Below are 22,789 nucleotides of genomic sequence, written 5' to 3'. Positions count from 1 at the left end.
TAAACTCCTACCTTGTTACTAACAGTAATACGGCCAACAAAAATAACATTATGTTATGATATGGGTATAACAACTCGCATTCAATGTGTTTCCATTTCTCCATTATAGAAGATTGATATTGCATACTGAAACATGTCGCAATATAATGCCAGTGTTAGCTTGGTTTTGATTAAGGTTCATGCGTTCTAGAAATCATTGTTTTTGGAGGAGAAATTCTATACCATAGGCTGTTTGCTAACTATTGACCAATAACACTCTTTAGGGTGAAAATAAATCCAATGCTAATCATTCGTATTCATTTTCCCACGTATTATATAAGTGGGGTCAAAAGTAATACATAAAAAACGTAAATTAGTTTTCCATGTAACGACTTCCAGCGGCGCATTAGAAATACGCAAGTGAAGGAAACACGAAGAGGAAAGAGAGAGAGAGAGATAATGGCGGCGGAGATGACGATAACTCTCGAGCAATACGTCCATTTCTACGACAATCCATGGGTTGCAAAGCTCTCCCGCGCCCGTCTCAATCAGGTAACCAAGTTGGCCTCTATCCCACCTTCTACTATCCTTCTACTTATCTTTTTTTTTTTGAAATTAATCGAGCTTCATTCAGCTAACCGGACCCGAGCTAGCTAACTAACCCGGGTCTCCGTCACCCAACCTGTTACATAGATCCGCGGGAATCGGGCTAGCCAGATCCAACCTACCGGTGGACCCTGCCACCTTCCCTCGGCTGGCTGCCCAGTCGGCCGCTCTATTTGCCTCTCTGAATACATTTAGTATTTTCCAATCATTACACTCCTTAATCAAGCTTTGGCATTCCTCTATTATGTTCTTAATACACCACGGGGCCTTCTACTTATCCGGTAGTTATCCACCTCATTTATTCTCCCTCGTCCTCTCAGATCGTCTCCATGCACGGCTTCACGAAGCTCCGCCGATACCCCAAGGTGGTAGACTATTTTAGTAACGTTTTTTTTTAACAAAAGAACCCCTCCGTTTCTTGATATCTTGTTTCTTTTTCTTTCCTCTTTCTCTATTCTTCGAATCAGAGTTTAGTAATGCATTACCTCCGAAGGATCGATCTGACGGCGCCGCGGCGATCGACTCTGGAAGAGAGCATCTCGTCGTGCGCGCTTTTTCGTTTACCCACTTGCCTTTCTCTCTTTGCTTCTTTTATAATCTTTCTTCTTCTTCTTCTTCTTCTTTTGAATGATGTATATAAAAATACTATTTATATACATCATTTCATCACCCCTATTACAGAAGACACCAGAGATGTGAAAGGCTAAAAGCGAATGAGAGATAAATTATACTAATACACTACCATGATTATAAAAAGCACAGCTAATATCGATGGCCAAAATTTATAAAAGTGTATCAGAGTATATGCATCTCCCCATGTATATCACAACCCATAACTCAACCACTATTCTTTAGACTAATCAGCAGATAAGTTGGCTTCGCAAAGTGGTGCCTTATCTGAGCTACCAAATCTCAGTTAACTACTGGGAGTTGCAAGAACGGCAAGGAAACCAATCTAAGTAAAGCAATCCTGCACGGATATGTAGTACAAAGATCTATTTCATCTTCTCAGCTCAGTAATGGGACTAGTACTAAGCAGCTAATAGTTTCCACCTGATATAAGAGCAAAAGTCATAAGCATTGTATCAAAGACCTCGACCCTATTTCATTGAAACATAAAAATACACCATCATCGCTTACAACAGCAATAACAACCCTCTTAAGAGCCAAAACTATCTGACCATATTAACCACTCAAGATTGTTTAAACATAACTAACACCACCAATCAAAATAACATGACCATCTAAACCAATCAAACAACAACCTGAATTTCACCCAGAATTAGTACTAGCTTAATCAAAATAAAATGAATTGACCAAAAAGTAGCCATTTAAGTTCTGGCAAGAGACAATTTTTCCAATTCATTCAATTACTATATGCAACAAACAAAAATTTAAAAAGTAAACATCTTAGCAACAGTACAAGAAAGAGATTAAACCAAAAAATAATGGACCCATGTAAACAATTTACCATAAAGATAAAAGAAAATTTCACCATCTGGGTCAATCGTTCTGAGAATAATAACCTTTCAGGTGATTTTACTTTGTGATTTCAAACACAATTCTACCACCCATACTGTACAATGAGAAGGCGCACAGTAGCAACCTCCCAATTATGCACCTATGTTTCAATGACTAGCTACTTCCCCACCGCCTTTTTCTGGCAGGCCTCTGCTTCTTAACTTCATCAATGGCAATGGTAGCTGGAATGTCTAACGATTCCTTATCACTCTCTTCTGGTCCATTTTTTAGAGCAATAGGGTCTTTGAATCTTTCCCTTCGTTTTTCCATCTTTGCCAGCATCTCAAGTATGCGATTATTGTCACAGCCACCATCTATACCATTCTTGGAAGTAGAATCTTTTGAGTGCAAATTTTTCTCCTTTGAACAAACTTCTTTTGTAGGACTGTGACCCTTCAGTACTGAAATCGCATCCTCACCTTCAGGTTCTTCTATGAGTTGACCCTCCTCTATCTCATCATCCTCATGAACTCGTAAAACAGGGTTATCATGAAGGATCTTTTTTTGGAATGGGTTCTTTATGTCATCTAACCTGGATATTTTCATTTTCTCCACCTTCAATTTAGCTGGGTAAGTATAGCTTCTCTCCAAACTCGACATTCTAGGAATTGCTTCTTTATGCCTAGAATGCATCAGTTCTTTATCTAATGCAGTTTGCGACTTGTCCTTTCCACTTCGAGCTTTAATACTACGGGCTTCTCCTGGGAACTGCAAAGAGATAACATGAAATTGAAGAACACAAGCCCACTGGAAGATGCATTTGCACATGAATGAAAAGACACGCAAACCATGCTGCCAAAATTGAAACTTTTTGAAGTAAAATAGTATCAAATTGAAGCTAATAAATAGATTATTGCAAAAGACATAGTAAATATGTTAGCAGTTTGAGGTAATACAGAAATAACAGAAACACCAAGAAAGGTATATATATTTCTTTTACCGTTCTTTAAAAAATGCCTGAGAAGAAACTGGCACAGATTGAGGAAAGTTACAAGCATGCATTACTGCACAATGAGAAAAGCAGCAGAAGTCGAGTGCTTCTAATAATTTCCCTTGTCAAAAATTGCTCAGCAGGTGCCACAGGAGATATGATGAGTTCCAGTACCAAAGTGAATGGCCTCAAATCTCCACATGCCTATATGTCTTGATGAGATCCAGTACCAAAGAAAGGTGAATTTTGCAGCAAAAAGAAACAAATGGATATATGTGGTACATTACAATAGACTTGAAAATTTCCAATTTGTGTCCTATAAGCCACAAATTCCTGAGAAAAGAGGAGGTACGAATACTCCTATTAGTTCCTTGAGTCCTTCCATGTATTCACTGACAATAATGTCTTCTAATGGAAAATCTAGAACAGATTGATGCTTGTGCTGTCTAGGGAGAGTAACCCTAACTCTATCATAAATTATAAGTTCTCCAATCCATATCTATTAAAATTTCTTGGAAATTGCTACTTTCTAATATTCTAATCTAGTTACCTAAGTAGCTATTGTTAGTATAACTATAACTTGTCTTTCCTAAACATTTTGACCCATAAATTGGCTTTAACAAAAGCAATACAGGCCGCATATCATATAATTTCCTTAATGATGAGAAACAAAGGCAAGGCTACTCCAGGATATCACACTACCTTATGAAATGAAGAATATCTACATTATACCTCACAATTTCTGTACTCCATGAAAAGATGCTGCAGGGAAATTTTCCTTATCAAAGAACTTTCAGTCACTAGAGTTTGGATATTGACAGAGATCCATGGCATCAAGTATTCAGTGGCAAGTGCTCTACAGTTTGAACAACTAATCTTTGGAGAAGGAAAGAAGCCCAGTTTAACAATGAAAAAAGAGGAAACTAGAAGAGCATGGAATCACCTAAAGCAACCTGACGTGAAAATTTTAAGACCACCCCAACACAAGGATTTCTTTAGTATGGAAAATCAAGATAATTTCTTGAAATATAATTCTCACTACAGTTGCAATTGATTTTTTCTGTCTCCATGCATGCTGGGATGGGATACTTGCTTCATTCAAGGACTGTAAGTTGCATGGCCATGTTCATCGCAAATTGGCAGAAACTAGTCTCCATCAGAATTTCTGGAAGAAACTGATAAGCTTTAACATGTCCAAATATTCCAACTACAGTGGCAAAAGAATTCTTCCCAACAAAGGAGCACTCGTGGAAAAAATTAGAATCCATCAGATGCCATGCACAAAACTTAATAGCTATTCAAGCTACATTTGGAACAAGAGAGAACGATATTTTAAGGTACTTCAAGAAAAAGAAAGATACGTTAAAGCACCTGAACTTCAAGTTTGATGTTAAAGTTTCTGATTGCCCACCAGAGAAAAAAAAATAAGGAAAGAAAACCATTCCTCAGCAAAAACTCACCCAATAACTTCAACTTTGAGCTTTATCATATAGTTACTAAGGACAAAAACCTTTCGATGAAGCTATAAGAGCATGCCTTTATCAAAGAAAGAAGACAATTTCACCGTAGCATGAAACTTAGGCAAAATCAGGGGGTCAAAATATCTCAAACTTTAATTTCTAGAAAACATCAATGGGATACACAAAAAGGAAGATCAATTATGCCATTTCAGTCTGAAAATTGCTATGTTGCAACCACATAGGAACATGAATAATGCAAGAAATCATACCTTCAACAAGTTTGAATCAATGGAACTTAAGGCAAGGTTATAGCACTGAAGCATCACAAAGATGCCTTCATCTTCAATCCTGGGCACCTAATTGAGGTGCAACGAGATACAACAGTAAAACCTTTACTTGTTTGCACTGTTACAGATGAAGTAGCTAAGAAAATTCATATGATGTTCCATTGTGTGTGTTGTTTGCTGATGACATCATAACTGGGGAATATAAGGAAAACAAAATGCAAGTTCAAATTTAATTGGAAACTGCAACCTCTCTTTGAGACCTTATTTGGAATTGCTTTCCATCCAATTATTTTACTTAGGATTTACATAACCTATCCTTAGGTTTCCTAACTAAATGCTGACCTGATATTGAAGTCCTTGAAGTATAGCACATATCTGAGCAATAGGAGAGAAAACGAGCATTCAGTTTTACATCTTTGTAAGACTCTTTAACACTCTTCCTTTTGCTTGTGATTAACCTCCCCAATTGGGCATCTGAATTTACTCATATATAACATATAGCTACTAATCAAATAAACAAATAATGGCTGGAGACTGGAGACAGTTATCCAGCATAAGTTAATTTGCAAATAAATTCAATCCAAGTAAAATCAAAGATAGCTTGAGTTTCCAATAACTTTTTAAGCTAAAAGAATTGTTATTCCAACTCAAATGCAGAATCAGACATCTACATGCTTCTAACCAAAGAATTTATGCCCTACACTCCCTTAAATGTACCATATTTTAAGCACATGGTTTTCTAAACTTAATAGCATTAAAATATGAAATTTGAAAGTTTGAAGAAGCAAGAAAAAAAAAGGCAAACAACTTGCAGGAAGATAAATATAGCAGAAGTTAATGACAACATATACATACAACAGTGGACCTACTCCTATAGCACAATAGACCATCTAGTCTACAAGAGCAGATTGCAGATAACTAAAGATGCTAAGTCAACATTCAAACGGACCACTAAACCAAAAACTGTTCTGCATAATTTCTGCATCCAACAGAAGCAGCACATCCTGTTACCCTATATTTCCTCTCTTAGCATATAATATCCGTGTATAACCTAATTACAAGAATAAAAATGTGCCCATAAGACTTTCTCCATTCTTGCATGTAGCAGTTCTCACTCATAGATAGCAGGATCTCTATTTGTAGATTAAGGTTCCTTATAGGCTTACAGGTTTTGAGCAAGATTCAAAAAATCGGGATCGGTCTTCTGAAAAAACAATACGTATTGGCCAGATCGGTCATATCGACCGTATCAATCGCCTGGATCGGATTTGACTTTTTAATTACGTCAAATTTTAAATATTATTTAAAAATGTAAGAAAACTTCTAAAAATTCAAAAAATATAAATATATAAAATAAGAAAATAAAGAAAGAAAAACTATGGTGCAGTGAAAACTGAAAAGAAGAAATTAGAAAGAGCGGAGAAAACCAAACAAAAGAAAGAAAAATCATAGTGCAGTGAAGAAGAATAAGAAGAAGAAGAAGAAGAAGAAGAAGAAAAGAGGAAAAAAGGAGAAAATGGAAGAAATGAAAAAAACTGAGAGAAAAATAAAGAAATAAAATTAAAAAATATATACCGGAGTTTGTCGGAATTCGCCAGAATTAGATTTCTTCGTAAGAGAAACAATAACTATATAGTAAGAAGAGAGAGAGAGAGAGAGTTTGGATTGGGCCTGGATCAAAATCGGCCAATTTAGCAAACCATGGCTTTAAGCAAGTGAACAAGGGTAAGGGTGGCTTACAAAAAAAATAAAAAAGAGTTCAAGATCTGTATAATATTTTATATGCCACCAATTTCCAAATGAGATCATTAACGGATGTGAACAGGTCTCTTTCGTTCTTTTTAGGTTTTTATGAAAATCTCTACCTAAAGATTTTGGACATGCAATTTGCAGATTGAACCATTAGCAAGGCATCATGCAAAGTGAGTTGTAGAATGTAGATAATTTTAGCACTTCTAACATGAAAGGAGAAAAACTCTTATGTTTAATTTCACTTTGCCCAAATATTATCTAAAAGCAATTGATTATATTCCTCATAGTTCCCCACTATTGAACAAATGTTAAAAACACCATCAACAAATTTCTATAAATTTCTCAGTAAATAACAAAAACAAGATAGAACATGAGCTATGAAACACGGACACTTCAAATAGCATGCCGTGTCCGTGTCCGACACTCATTGGACACGTGTCGGATACTTCTACGACATATCTCATATTTAAAAAATTATAGAATAAATTCGGACACTCCTTAGACACCCTTGGAAAACTTTTTGGACATAAGATTTATCATATACTATAAAAGTTGATAACATAAATTATCAATTTTAGAAAATTCCTACATATGCTATATAAATATAATGCAACAATCACAAGTTAGTACATACAAAAAAATTAATATTAATGCAAATTATTGTAAAATCACAGATTCACCTATGCCATCCACTGTAATTAAGTAATGGTAGTTAGTTATTTATTCTTAGGTAGTTAGATATTTATTCTTATAATATAGAATTGTCTTATCACGTATTAGCATTATCATTTTTGGCTTTGTAGTATTGTATACGTTTTGTTTTTCTCTCATGAATAATTTATGCATGCTTGTGTATTTATACTATAAGTTTAGAAAAATATTTCTTTAAACATATCGATAATATATATGATGCTTTTATTTATTTATTTTGCCATGTCCTAAACATATCGTGTCCTATTTTTTTAAGATTTGTTGTATCCCCGTGTCCGTATCGTGTCGTATTCGTGTCCCGTATCCGTGTCTGTGCTTCTTAGAACATGAGTTAATATCACTTTAACCAAATGAATATATCGCAAATACTAAAACAGACAGCTCACAGACAGCACTGATACTAACTAACAGCCAATAAGAGTCATACATAATGTTAAGAAAGTATCATAGAAAAAGAAACATAAACCGTGCAGCAATTGTTCACAACACACCACCTAGAAGGAAGTAAATTTGCCGAACATAAATGCTCAAGGTTGACAAACATTACAGTGATATGGTAGCAGTTAAAATAGTTGATCAAGGAAAAAATTAATGGCCTAAACAATAATAATCAATTTTTTCTTGAGCTAATTTAGATTAGTAAGCATGCAATACTATCTTCCCTTGATTAAATAATCAAATAAAGAAGATGTATCTTTATTGAATTAATACTGTCTTCACTCTACATTTACGGGGCTGGCTGAAGCTGATAAAAAAGAGATTAACTAAAATGGAGAGATCTGTAAATAATTTAGAAAGAACAGATAACAACTCCAGAAAACATCAATTGTTTGCAGCATCCAAAAGAAATCATCAGTTCAAGCAGTCTAGCAAAGACAGCAGAGGCAACAGGAAATCACCCTTATTATTTCCAGTTTTCTCTCTCCAGATTGCAATAAAAGGTGTTTCATGCATAAAATTGACTAACTTGTGAAGCTAGTTATTAGTTATAACCAATAGTGCTAAGTTCGCAAAGCAACATTCAAGATAACCAACTAGAAACAGTTTGTAGTTAATGTGATACACTATGAATTCATCAATTCCAGAAAGTCACCAACTCACCTTTTTCAAGGGCCCACAGCAGCATATAAACCCAAGTATTAATGGAATGCAAAGGGCATCACAAGAAAAACATTAGGTTGTCTTGATGTTTGAAAGTTCATGAGTTATTTCTATAATAATTTAAAGACAAGCACTCAAATCAATCAGTTCACAAGCACAAGCAGATCAGTATTAAGCCTATGTGTTAAAAAGAAAATGGAAGAAAAAAAGAATAAATAACAAGCCACCCCAAAAAGATAATTAGTACTCACCAATTGTAAGAAAAAGCAATTAAGCCATAAACACATCATCAAGCATAACGAAAGGCAATCAAGCCACATACACACTTCATATTTATAAAAATGAAAAATAAACTGTCTACATTTATAGGATATAACATGACAACAAAAGAAGAAACAAAGATAAATACCTAATCATGTGAAGATAATAAAGATGCAAGCTTTTCACGTTCCAGAAACACACAAAGCTTTGAAAATTCAAGCAAATAGAAATATGTAGAAATGTATAACTTGAATAGATGAGAGCCCGAGTATTCCTCCAAATAAATTTTGTTGGTTTGCTGACATCCTCTTACAAATTAAGTCAACATTTAGGTTAATAAGATTTAACTGAGTTGTATTACTTCCAAATCATTGTGAGAGATGTGCACAGGCAAAATCAAGTATATTTAAATTGCCTGCTAATTGAGAAAAATAACTCACTCGGATGAAGGCAATTGCCAAATTCTTTTTGTGTAGAGGACGGAGGAAAAAAAAAACAAAGCAGCCAACTTGATAAATGGCCAGATCTATTCAACATGATACATGTACAATTATACAAGGCACTAGATTTGGTTTCCCCATATTTTACCTTTCTTTTCCAACCATTCAAATGTATGTTAACTGCCTCCTTGCGCTCTAAAGCTGAGAAATCATGCCTTTTCTCATCAAAAATGTTGGAGACAAAATTACAATATCTTCTACCATAGCGATCAATTCTTCCTTCTTTGGATATTTCTTTCCTGGCATTATCCAGTTGATCATCATATAAATTTATACTTCTGACAAAACCTAGCTTATCTGCCTCATTGCTAGATCTCCTTTCACGGTGAGATAAAATTGGTGATGAGAAGTCCTCAAAAAGCACTTTCTCATCAACATAGAAATTTTTCTTAGCAAGCCAATCACATTTTCTGTTCTCAACAAGAGCATCACCCCGTACATTCCTTTCACCAAAGATTCCCACTTGAGTCTCTAATTCAAACTCATCTTCAGAATATGAATGGTTGCCCCTGCTTTGAACAAAACTATGTTTGTAATTTTTATTCTTGGATTGTATTTCTCCGGCATTAGGAAGTCTTCTGTAATCCACGTATCTCTCACTTGACTTCCAGGTTGACTGCTGTCTCGACATACTAGCATCAACCTGACGTCTTTCATCAAGGATATGGTCTCTTGGAGAATCTAGAAACCTATGGTCAAGATATCTCACAATATTTTCACTGTTTTCAGCACGTCCATTTGACCTATGACCATATCCCCCTCTTTCTGAGCTCCTTAACTCTCTAGCACCATATCCGCCTCTTTTTGAGCTTCTTAACTCTCCAGCACCATATCCATCTCTTTCTGAGCCTCTTAACTCTCTAGCACCATATCCGTCTCTTTCTGAGCTTCTTAACTCTCTAGCACCATATCCGTCTCTTTCTGAGCTTCTTAACTCTCTAGCACGGTAAGCTTTACGATCAAAGATTTTATCTTCCCAGTTGCAACTAGATATAAGTTGTCCGTGCTTCTCCTGCACATAAACTTCTCCGTATCTGTATTCATCTATGTTTTCTGCAGGTACGTCTTCCATCTTAAGATGGTGTCCCACATTTTTATGCCACGGATGCAAATCGTTTTCCACAAAGGATCCACATTCTGCAATTGGTTCATCAACATTTTCACAAGAAACAGCATAAGATTGGCAATCATCATCATGCTCGAGAAAGTAGTGGTCTTCATGCTTACTTTTTGTAATTCTTGAAGGATCTTCTTGATCAAGTAACCAATCTTTCTGTTCCCATTCTTGCTTGGAAAACATAATATAACCAGCATTACTTTGAGACCTTCTAGTAGATATCTTGTTTCTGTGCTCTTCAGCATATATCTTTCTCTTAATATTTGGTGTCCTTTTTGTTCTTTTATCGGAGGAAACAAGTCCCCCAGCATCACAGCTATCCTTATAAAGCTTTTCTTTTGTTCTCTTGACTTTGATTGGATTCATATCATTCCGGCACGTACCAAAAGCATGGATAGATGCCTTTTCATCTTTTCTAGCATTGCATAATTCATCCCTGCTCAGTGGTCTAGTTAAACATGAGCCGCTGTGATCTCCTGGGGAGAGGGCACAGTAGTAACCATCACTTCTCTTGCTTTCTTGCTCTGCTTTATCGGCATTGTCTCTAGAACAATTAGAAAGGTTACAATCAGATGTAACCGACTCCTGAAAGTCAGTGATTTGCTCTAGAGACTTCTCTTTGACCGAACACTGAACTCGCTTTAAATAATTCTCATCCATTAATTCTCTAGAAGGGCCATCAAGATCAGATTGACAGGAGCCATCCACAAGAAAATCACCAGAAGCAGATCCAGCCTCCAGCACTCTGGAATTTGCTCTTGATGAATCCCTTCTTGGTTCCAGTTTAGCTTCAGCGTTTGATGCAGCACCTTTTAGATCACTTTCCCACTGCTTCGGATAATCATGCACAGTCAAGCTGGTGTCCTTGCCACATTTATTGCCATGTTCAACAAGTGGTATTCTGCGTCCAGTACAACCAAAAGCAAAGCAGATATCAGATTGTTGCTGACATGAGAACACGAGCAAAAGTTTTCACATAAAAGGGTGATGAACAGGCAAACCAAAGCTAAAAGTATTAAACAGGGAGTGAATCTCCACAACATGACATCACAAACAAAAAAATAGAGACGCAACACAAAGAATGATGGAACTTCTCACCTTTCAGCTGATCCATTCTCATATTTTACAGCTGAGCAATTAAAATCATCTAGTTCTGCATGTTCAGGTTCTACGCTGTTTGGAGTGGATGGACTATTCACGAATTCCTCAATATTTATCTACATCAAGCCAGAACTCAGATGCAATATATAAGAAGGAGATGACAAATGTGAAACAAGATAAGAACTGGGTCAAATATCATACATGTATCACCACATCAGAATCCCGTTCCCTTGGTCGCCTAATATCCATCGATGGTACGCGTTCTCCAATGCCATTCTCAACCTGAATTGCTCTGCCCTTTGGCTAGAGGTAAATATTTATATTAATTTCACTTAGAAGACAAAAAGGATTGGATTGGTAGGAACTTAGTTCGCAATTAACTGAAAAGAGAAGCAAGAGATCTGTCTAAACTGAACTTACCTTCTCAAGCCTCTTCAACCCCTTCTCTTCATTTTCCATAGCTGAAGAAGTCCTTTCCCCCAATCCAAATTGACCAGTTTCACTAGATTTAATTGATTTCAGCAAATATGTGGACACCTATGAAAATGCTAAGGACATTATAGTCTTGTTCAGAAGTAGTTGAATCATTTGCTAAGCAGATTGGCATCTCACCTGATCCATTGTTGAAGATTCATCGCCAGGGAATTGCGTCAACATCATAGCTTGCTGCCTGATGTGATCCTGAGGAAAGATTCAATTAGTGACACCATTTGCATATGCTAAAATTTCAAAGAATGTCACCACCATATTAGGAACATGTACCAGTTGCTGGCAGTAGCTTTTCCAGCTTTCTTCCTCGAGGCCAAAGTTAAAGTAGTCTGTCATATCCACTCCACTTTCTCTCCAAGGCTTTTTCTCCAATGCCTCAATATTTATGTCAAAGATGGTCCTGCATAAAGCCATCAGTATGTCTGTTATGACCCAGCCCTGAGAGCGAACTCAATCCCATCAAGTTCGGTGCCTAGAGAGAGGCCAGGGGTATTTACATTCATCTTCCTGGCTAGTTATCTTTTTATTTTATCTTTGTAATTGCTTATTAGTTTGCTTTTACTGTTTAGACCTTATGTTAGGTGCATTTGCTTTCTCGTCCTCTGCTTATGTGGATGAGTTGTTGCCTAGGTGGATTAATCAAACTCGAGCATATTCAATCCAACTAATCAAGTCAAGTTAGGAGCCACCTATAAATATTATAGTGTGCATCTGAGTTGGGCATCTGGATGATTGGAAATTTAGGTTGTCTATCTTCCTCTCCTTCCTCTCTTCCTCTTGTTCGACCCCTCCAAGCTTTGGCTGACCTAGTGTTACCATTGTCGCCTACTTCCTCGACAGCTCGCACATCCTTGCCCCCAAGGAACAACCCACTTTCTCCCTCCACCCTTCTTTTCTAACTATCCCCTACAACCCTACACCTCCACCATCCCTAATATTCCACCATCACCTACCTTACTGGCACCACTCCATCACTGCCGGTCTACTATCACCATCCCACACTTAGGAGTCCATGACTCCGTTCATGGATCCCTAAAAACTAGCTCAAAACTTCATCTTGTGGGTCTGTCCATCCCGACCTCCGATAACTATTCTGACGATATCTCCCAATCTAGCCATCCGATTCTCGAGATATTGGATTCATTAGAAAGCTCTCTTTCAGAACTACAACATATTCAAATCTCACGTAAATCCGATGAATAGATCCTCTGAAATATTTCTCGAAAGTTTCGCTCAAATTTCTGTCCAGAACTGGTTGCAGATTGGAATGAGTCACTTTGAGGGAATATCATAACAATGTCATAAAGCTAAATACCACCCTATGAATGCAAGTACTAGGATAAAATTAGTGGGCACATGATTAGGCCAAATAGAAAAATGTTACCCTGAAAAAATTAATAGAGAAAATGGGAAGATGGCCGAAAACCAGATGCCTTGACAAGGCTACTCTGGATTAGATGATAACTAAATGCTATAAGATAGCAAAAGAAGCATTTATTACTATCCAATCAATGATTGAATTATAAACAAATAAATGCCCTCTGATGGTGAAACTCTGAATATTTAGGTTATAGAATGAGAAAAGATCTAGATCTATAATGTGTAGATATCGCACCTATTTCTAGGCAAGAAGAAACTAAATCCTTTTTGAGCTGCCACAGAAATTCCTGCATTGCAGGATATACCCCCTTTGTATTGAACCATTGACTGATTCCAATCACCTTGCCCAGACAGTGGGGTTCTTGAATTACATGGAAATGCTACAGGATGAGGCCCTGCGCGCTAAAACACAATGACCACACCATAAAATTTAGATGGAAATTCTACGAGAGAATTAGAAGCTATCACAAAGGAAATGCAAAAGAAGGATACCATCAAAAAGCACAGTACATACACATGTAAAGAAAAAAAAAGATAATAAAAGTGAGAAGGACTAGTTTTTTGTTAGAAGAGAATACTGCAAACTTGCAAAGTAGGTTACAAAATTTTGAAACAGACCATGCTTACAACTAATCCACATGACTTCAATTTTTGAAATGTAAAACTCAAACGACTCTCACTCAAAACCTAATGGATGATACTAAAAGTTTAACACAAAATATTGCATCATAGTGTAAACAATGCCTTCAAATATTGGGCCACAACATTTTAGATGAATATTTCATTAATAAAGAACACTTCAGAGAGCATCAATTATTTAGCATAATTTGGCACTAAAATATACTAAATAGATAAGGTAGTTAAGGCTCTTGACATTAGAACTCATTGCTATCCTGTCATCAGTACTATTCACCCTTTTATGTGCAATCTTATAAATGGATTGAGACCACTTTGATTTTTTTTCTTGTTCTGTGAAGCTTGTTCTCCCATCCCTTATTGTTGACAATAAAACATGAGTCGAGAAAGCAACAGAAAAAAGCAAAATAAGTTGATCAAAAAGGGAAACTGTAGAGAAAACGATATGAGGGCAAGAACCAAAATACATAGTATACACAACGAAGTAAATTTTAGCAGCATACCCAGCCACGGCAGTCGCCATTAGAGAAATTTGATCTTTCCATCCTGCCTTGCACCAGCCCGTTCACTGAGGATAACAACTGATCACTCCATCTCTGATCCTTATTCACAGGATCAGAACCATCAAGTATTACCAATTCCTCATCATCTTCCTCACCATTTCTTCGAACAATCATCCCCCCATTTCCATGGCTCAACCTCGAATCCTCATCCCCATTCAATACAATATGGAGATCGTCCTCACTCTCACTGTTTTCCCCACTATCCATGATTCCATCACCTAAATCTACAGCGCCATTAGCGTCATCAATTCCACCATTCAAACTATGCTCCTCATCGATCGAATCCAGATCCTTAAGCTTCTTATCGATCCCAAAACAATAAACGGCCGTTGCGGCACTAAAATTGTCGTCGAGATCGGCATAAAGATCGCCGAAATCGTCCACTTCGTCCATGATCCCCGATGGGAAGATCCTGAGAGTCCTTAAATCTAATCCATAGAAACGGATGTGGGGAGGGAGGGATAAGGTAACGGAGACCACGGATCTTTTACCTTGAAGTCCAGAAGACGAGAGAGGTTTGAGGTATGGGAGAAACACCGTTACGACCTCTAAAACCCTAGCTCCCTCTCTCTCCTCTTTCTCTCTCCTCTTTCTCTCTCTACCACCCTTTAGGATGCTCTGTTTTGGTAAAAAAAAGTTTAGAAGAGGGCTATTTTGGTCAAAAACTCCATTGCTTCCGGCCGTATATTAGTCGTTCAAATCGCAGTTATTAGTTAACCCTAGCTTCCATGTATAACGGATACACGAGCACCGTCGCCTTCCGTCAAACCCTAATAGCCTCTTTTATCTAAAAAAATTATTCTTATATATAATTATATAAAATGTTTATCTTATAACGTTTTATATGTGGCAAAAAAAAAAGGTAGTCTTAGCTAAATCTATGAATATTTTATCTGAATTTTTTAAAAAAATTAATGATAAGTTCAGTATTTTATATATGTAAACAACCGATAAACTTAGATTTTGCATATATAAACCATTGATAAAATTAGTATTTTTTTTAACTTAAAAATATAAATTTCTATCTATAAGTGAATTCTAATATTATCAGTATTTTACTAATAGCTACAGTAAAACATATTCTTCATGTCATTAAATTTGAGGGGTGATATATTTCGATAAACAAAAATTAAGGCATGACTAGTGTTCTCAAGAACTGGCAATCGAAGGCCCAATTTGTTATATATGTAGCTGAGGAAGACACAGCAAAAGGAACATTTTATTGCCGCCAAAATAAAATTCCCAAAAAGTTTATATCAATTTGAGAAATATAGACTATGAAAAGAGAGAAATTTCGAGTAGAGGATAAACTAGACACAGGACTGAAATTGTGACATTTTGGATAGTGCTCTAATCGTCCCATGAGATAAATCTGGGATAAATTTGCAGACAAAAGAAACAAGCTTATGTGTATTCGTTTGCCTGTATATATGCGTGATTTGTACATAGACTAGGCAAACACATTTATTTCCATATACTACAATTATCGTCAGATCTAACTAATCACTAATTATATCACAGTACTATGTCATAACATGTGAATTTCGACGGCAGAGCTACATTATTACTGAAGCACACAACAAATGGCAGGAAGTAAACCTCCTGATGACATTGACAAGAACCTAAATGAATGAATGCCTCGCTAACATCGACTTACACAATCCGGTAGCCGTTCCTGTTCCAAGAAATGATGTGGACAAATATGAGAATTACATGGTCTTTTATCGATCTTGGCTAAAGTCGGTCTATGGGTGTAAAGGGGACACTCTTGGTTTTGGAAACCCAGTACCCCACGAAAACAGAAAGACAGAATGAAACCACTGAGAGTAGCAAGGCAAAGGCAGTAGCAGCATCCCATGAACCATTAGAAGCCACCTGAGAAAGAGATGATTCAGAAGGCGATGCTATGTCCAGAGGCAACCAGTTGCAGCTAGCAGAGTAGTGTTGGGACTTCCCCCACGGTTTCCCAGCAGTTGGGTACCAGAGAGCAATGGCCACCTTGCTCGGCTGACCTATTGTGAATTGCACGTCCTGCATTACCACAAAAGATGTTTTCACATCAGATCTGTCAGCAATATCATCTTCCAGCTTACAGAAATGAAATGGAGGCAGACCTGTTGAAAACGATCCATTGTCCTCAATGGTCTTGAGAACTCAAAATAGTAGGTTCCCTTTAGACCTTGGTCGGCGTATGGGCTATCCTCTTCCACAAAGCCTGGAAAAGTTGCAAACTGGTCACAAGAATAGGGTGAATTTATACAAAGAACAGCAGTAGCAGTATGCTGTTTCCTTTAAAATTCAGGGATCCAGCTTACTGATACAATGCAAATGACACGATGCAAGAACTACGGCATGAGGAAAACATCATATCATAGTATCTCAGGAGGTTGATCATATTATGAATTAGTCTCCGGAAATTGCTGTAGAATTTGCCAGTGTCACCTCTGTCGCAGTATTAAATATGCTTATATACGTCACTTTAGCCTTAATATGGAGATTGTTTATTGAACCAGGATGTAGTACAAATAAACCGATAACAACATGCTTTGGGAAAACGTCTCTATAAATACAAGGTTATCTTATTTCGGGCATAAATTGGCTTGTTTGGTTGTCTTTCAAATGGAATTTTCTCTTATTGCAGATCACGGGGTCCTGTTAGCTGGACAAATATGAATCAGACAACATTAATGAATCAAGAGGTTGCATATTTTGCTCGTCATGAAAGCAGAAAACTTCTTTTGCAAATTTTTTGCCTCTAAACTTTTATCCTGCATTTAGCCGTGAAAGTAGCATGCTACAGAAAGGTTTTGTACTGCCTTAAACATAGAAAGTGCCAGTTGGTTGGATGGATTGCCACGCTGGTGATATTGTCGAATTGCTCTGTGCATGCTGACCATGTTTTAATGTGATCCCATGCCCAAGCATGCAAAGCGCATGAGAGAGGCCCTAGATTAAGGGTTTGCTAACTTGGTGCGCTAACAGCACTCACAATATAATGGCTGTCATCCAATTTATACTATCCACAAATTGTGCCACAAAAAAGGGAGCAGCACTCCAAAGCAAGCACCAATTCCCTTTCTTATCTTAGGCCTTGTTTGGTTTGAAGTTAAGCCTCAAACTCGATTGGTTAGTCTCATTTTTTAGTATTGATTTTTAATTTTAATTTTAAAAAAAAATAAATTTGATTAGATATAAAAATAAATAAATAAAAGATATTTAATTACTGAACCGGTTTAAAGTCACTGAACTAGTTCAAAAAGGGTCCCTAAACTCAAAGCAAGCAAGTCCTTATGAAATATATATATGATACAAGAGAAGTGTTACCACATTGCAAGATCAATTACCTCATTACAAGCTCAAATTCTTCATCTAGTTTTCTTTATAAAAGTAGGCAAGTAATAAGTGATAAAAGTGTACCCGAATGGAACTTAAGAGAACTGTGCCACCATGCTCCTTGCCAATCATTTTGAGCATTTGAACTGTTATCTGGAATGCAGACAATAGGCAAGCTTTATTGACTCTTCCAACAAAATGTGGTAAGATGAATATAAAAGAATAGTGTTTTGTCTTTACTCAAGGAAAAAGATAAGTGTAATCCTCAATGTGAGCAACTCTACCAAACACCAATAAAGCTTTCAAGAAAGCCTTCTGTAGGAAACTATAACTTACAATGATAAATTTCATAAATAGCAGAAAAAAAAGTCGGAAACAAGAGATTCACGTAGGATAAACTAAAAACTGACATCTAAGAGATGAAGATCAGAAGAATCATATATGAATAGTAACAGCAAATATCAGAAGCAGCAAAGGAACCAACAAAGGAATGGCAGAACAATAACTTGAAAATTGAACTACGCTAGCAAGATGAACCTAGCCAAGTTCATGTGCCAAGCAGATACAAAGGAGCGTTATCAACAAGATGATAAAATCAAAGAATATCAGAAGATATAATTTGCTAACTAGTTGATGAGGAATAGATGTGCTACCTAATTTCTAAAGCATGAAAGTACCTGTAGGACCTATTCCATCAAGGAATCGGCAGTGTGGGTTCCATGAATATAAATCAACCAGATGACCAAACCTATCATATAGGGAAAGTTTCACATTGCATTCAACAAATAGCCAAATCAGAGGGATATAGTTCAACAGGAAATAAATGAGAAGTACCTATCACCTCCATTTCCAACTGTATTGTCTACATAATTGCCACCATACAGACGCCCAGGAATAGCATTTCCAATGGAAAAATGCATAATGTCGACCTCATGGCCGTGACAGCTTTTTCTTGTACAGGTACCAGGCAAATCTACACACCCTCCCATCTAAAAATAACAAATGTTTCAAGTCATGAAGTTAACAATTTAGGATTCGACGCAGCGCTGAATGAAATGACTAGGACTATCTTGCGAACTAAAGTGTTAAAAGCTATGTACATGATATAAGAAGAAACCAGTCAACAATAAAATAGTCATCCAGTGAATAGATAAGAGTAGAAATTGACTAATGTATATGTAAGTAGACTTAACAATGTGATGTTTCTGCAGCTTGCCAGCCAATAGAAGAGATAGATGGATGAGTATCAGAAACTTACATTATTGTATGAGGCATTCTCACCAACTTGAAACATGAGAGCAACAGAAGGACATTTTGAATTTTCACTGTATTAGGAAAAGGAAAGAGTAAGTAACCAGCAACTTGTGCAATAAGATTTCAGAACAAGTCTCACTTTCAAAAGATAGTGGGCCATCAAATCAATGTTATGAAGATTGCAGAAAAGGCAAATAAACTAATTACCTGTGTCAAATGATGTCCAAGGGAAAAAAAAAGGTCATAGTAAGCAAAAAAATAGAAAATTAAAGCAGAAATGTATGGACTTCAAAAAAATCATAGACATAGTCCAAGATTACTGCTTAAGAGAAAACTATAAAGCTGAAGAAGTGATCAAACCAGACGAGTGTTATAACACAAATTTCACCTACCACATTAAAGATCAACAATAATGCAGTCAAACTATCAAAGTAAATCAATATGGCACACTTAAAGGCGAAATCAGGACTGAAAGTGAATGATTACCCTTCGGTGTACGCATATTGCCCATCAACTTGCAGCAGGAAATAAACTCTACCACCATCATGGACAGCCTATAAAGCAATATAAGTAATAAGCAATAATCGTAAAAACCCATAAAGCAGCAACTGGAAATCTGTTTTCTTCTTATGTTTCCCATGACAAACCGTTTTTTGCATTTTGGATGTTAGTTTACTTTTATCAGTAAATTTTCTAGATTAGTAATATTTTTTGCTGGAACCGAACCTAAGTGAAGAACTTTCTTTTCAATTATTTTAAGCTATCGTGAATTAGTTAATTGGGGTTTACTACTTATGTTTTCTTCAAGCAAATTAAGCCCAACTATTGCAGATCAACTCTCCGATCAAAGATTCTTACTAAGACGATCTAAACATAGATCTATTTAGCTCCACAAGAATTAATCCTGTTATCTTAGTTAATCGAGATAATAGTCAATCCCATAATTTTACAGTCGCAGCAAGAAATTCTGAGATTATGTGTAATTAATCCACGAACCTCATCATCCCCTTCACAGGTTCACAATTATACTGTGAACACTAACCTAACATACTGATAAATTAGTAGGTACTAATTCAATAAAATCGAACTATTATCCTGCATATGAAATCAATAAGAAAGAAAAAAAAAACCACCCATCAAGCAACAACTATAGGGTAATACATCTGCGGTTCCAATTCGGGATGACAATTATTACTAAGAAGAGATCAAAACACGAAAATATGCCAACTGCCAACTTTTGTACGGTAAATTCCATTTCCACCGAGACCCACTTCAAGAGAGATCAAGAATTAACTAAAGGAAATGTTGAATCTTGCGTACCTTAACGGTCATTTTGCCGCCATCGTATGCCTGATCTTGGTCGAAATCGAGCGCAGGGAGCATTGCGAACTCAGACCCCTCAACTTCATCCCAGTCGTCTGCGTGTCCGTCGACGGTCACGGTCCCCGGGCGGTACTCAGCGAGGACTTGGACGTTGGGGTTCGACTCGCAGCTGGCCTGTGATTCCTCGCCGTGGTGCTCATGGGCGACCGCGACCCGGATCGCGGATGAGACCAGCACTGCAGCGAGGAGGACGAGGGCGAGGAATCGAAGCATAGCGCTCGCCGATGAATAGGCACGAAGGCGTAACGTTAAGGGTTGAAGAACCCACCTCCCGGCAGCGGAGACTTGTACCAACACCTCCTCCCGTGTTGCTGTTCTTGTCCTTGACCGACAAAAAGACATTTTTATCCTTCAAGCAGTCAGGTGGTGATAAAAAAAAAAAAAAAAAAAAAATATATATATATATATATATATATATATATATATATATATATATATATTTTAACAACCACCGCTGCAACTCTGCTAGTCACGGGTTCAAGCACGTTTTCCGTTAAATAAAATTTAGATTTAGCGCACTTACTTTGATTTATTGTTGCTTTGTTTGACTTATTTATAGCTTGGTTTTTAGAGAGTCAATCCATATATATAATTTATAGCATATTTTTAATTTTTTTTAGCCTAAGTCTATAATAAATTTCTATCAATAAAAAAAAAATCTTTCACTATTTCTGATTCTTCTTCTATATAAAATTCTGAGCAACATATGTATTTGTCATTAGATTTTTCAAAATACATCTTGTCTTAGAGCTCAGTGAAAAGCAATACAAGATCCATACTAATATTTAAAGAAGAAAAAGGGCATAAATCATAATAAACATAGAAAGCAAAGTAAAAGAAATTAAAAGAATCACTTTTGAAAGGAAAAAGACATACAAATTGGGAGGATTATTTTGTCATTTGATGGTTTTCTATTTCTCTTACTTTGACCGAGGTCGATTAGATACATCGTAGGAAGCTTCTCATAGATCCTATTAACGGGTCAATGTTTGAGACGTATCAAAGCGATCGATGCATCTCACGCGAATCCAATTTATTGTGTGATCTTAATTAAGGAAAAGTTACATTTAGCACCCTGTCTTTTTTTAACATATTTACAGTTTACACCCTTTATATATACTATTTGCAACTCAAGCCCTGTCCGTGGTTAGATATGTTAATTAAGTTTAATTAAGAGAATTCTCATAAGTAGTGGATCTCCTACTGCCTGCTCTTCCAAAGAGATGATAGTTAATAATTTAAAAAATATATTTTTTATGAGGTTAATTTGATGGGACTTATAATGTAGGAAGGAAGCAATCCAACTGTGCTCTAAAAGATATAGGAAGAGAGAATAATATATAAGAAAAGTATTGTATTTAGTTAATTTAGGAAAAAATATATATTTGTAATGAAATGTTATCTTTTTATACCATTTGCTTGGATAGTATTAGTGTAAATTTAACATAAGATATTTTATGCATATATTTTAGAAAATATACGAGTTTGATTTATAAATAATAAAATTTGACGGTGTAACCTATAAATACATTGAACGGCCCAGTTTAAATACAAATTGTATGAGCACTCCCCCGTACAACCTCGATCATAATTAGACTAATCACGTTCTATTAATACTAATTTTTTTCCATCGTGAATAGATAGGAAAATGATCAAACTACCTCTTCACCTATAAATCATATTATATGCCTCTAGAAAACTAAGTTTGTTTATATTCCAGTTAATTGTTGGCTAAAAATTTAAGTGTTTTAAGTTTAAAATACATACGAATAAATTAAAATCAAGCCCAGTGATAAAAAAAATAAATTATAATTTTCTCATTACTAGCTCAATATGTTGCATAACAAACCCACGGTATCTCAAATCTCGTATATCTAAAGGTGTGGAAAACCTCCTAATATAAAAGGAGATGGAAAATTCATTCGCTTTCTCGATCTTCGGATACTTCTTTCACTATTATGTAGAAGATTGGCATCCTATTGAATAGTCCGTAGCAATATGATTGAACTCAAACGTAATCCTAAAATAAAAATATGGAAGTAATAAAACTGATTAACTAAAAAAAATATTGTAAGGAAGGATGTAAGGGAGTATATAGTAAAATGATGGAGGGATTTAGGTATTAATTATACAATTTATGATGGAGGAAAAGAAAGATGTAGGTAAATATGGTTAGCTAATTGAACAAATTAACTAACTCAATCCATAGAGTAACACATTTTTTCAATGAATTGATATCATTAGAGAAATACTTAAAAGAATAAAGGGTTAATTATATTTTAACTCTCCTAATTATTGCTTGATATAATTGTATCACTTTTATTATCTCAAAAAGAAGAAGAAGACAGATACACATTCTAAACTATTTCATGTATCACTAAGTTCTCATCATTAATAGTTTATTATAAATTTTAATAAAAATATC

The 22,789-nt window shown here is 36.0% G+C and overlaps 2 protein-coding genes across 4 annotated transcripts; both read right to left on the bottom strand.

The window, feature by feature from the left end:
* Positions 1 to 1,914: 1,914 nt before the first annotated feature.
* Positions 1,915 to 14,996, bottom strand: LOC140790534 (uncharacterized). 3 transcript variants are annotated; one of them, XM_073140652.1, is made up of 9 exons: positions 14,335 to 14,984; positions 13,431 to 13,597; positions 12,089 to 12,215; positions 11,939 to 12,007; positions 11,747 to 11,863; positions 11,528 to 11,629; positions 11,324 to 11,442; positions 9,197 to 11,126; positions 1,915 to 2,813 (listed from the first exon to the last, which is right to left on the bottom strand). In XM_073140652.1, the coding sequence occupies exons 1-9, from the start codon at positions 14,785 to 14,787 to the stop codon at positions 2,220 to 2,222; spliced, it is 3,678 nt and encodes a 1,225-aa protein (XP_072996753.1). In that variant the 5' UTR covers positions 14,788 to 14,984; the 3' UTR covers positions 1,915 to 2,219. The 3 variants fall into 3 exon arrangements, with proteins under 3 accessions (XP_072996753.1, XP_072996754.1, XP_072996755.1); XM_073140653.1 differs by having other exon boundaries at positions 13,431 to 13,590; positions 14,335 to 14,968; XM_073140654.1 differs by lacking the exon at positions 13,431 to 13,597 and having other exon boundaries at positions 14,335 to 14,996.
* A 929-nt stretch (positions 14,997 to 15,925) lies between these two features.
* LOC140790544 (uncharacterized) lies at positions 15,926 to 20,698 on the bottom strand. Its single transcript, XM_073140666.1, has 8 exons — positions 20,302 to 20,698; positions 19,468 to 19,535; positions 18,986 to 19,052; positions 18,562 to 18,716; positions 18,405 to 18,475; positions 17,812 to 17,880; positions 16,509 to 16,609; positions 15,926 to 16,425 (listed from the first exon to the last, which is right to left on the bottom strand). The coding sequence occupies exons 1-8, from the start codon at positions 20,575 to 20,577 to the stop codon at positions 16,129 to 16,131; spliced, it is 1,104 nt and encodes a 367-aa protein (XP_072996767.1). The 5' UTR covers positions 20,578 to 20,698; the 3' UTR covers positions 15,926 to 16,128.
* Positions 20,699 to 22,789: the final 2,091 nt, after the last annotated feature.

The sequence above is a fragment of the Typha latifolia genome, chromosome 6 (assembly GCF_019914945.1).
Source record: "Typha latifolia isolate L0001 chromosome 6, TyphaL0001v2, whole genome shotgun sequence".
Classification (NCBI taxonomy): domain Eukaryota; kingdom Viridiplantae; phylum Streptophyta; class Magnoliopsida; order Poales; family Typhaceae; genus Typha; species Typha latifolia.
This window is presented reverse-complemented; position numbering and strand designations above follow the sequence as displayed.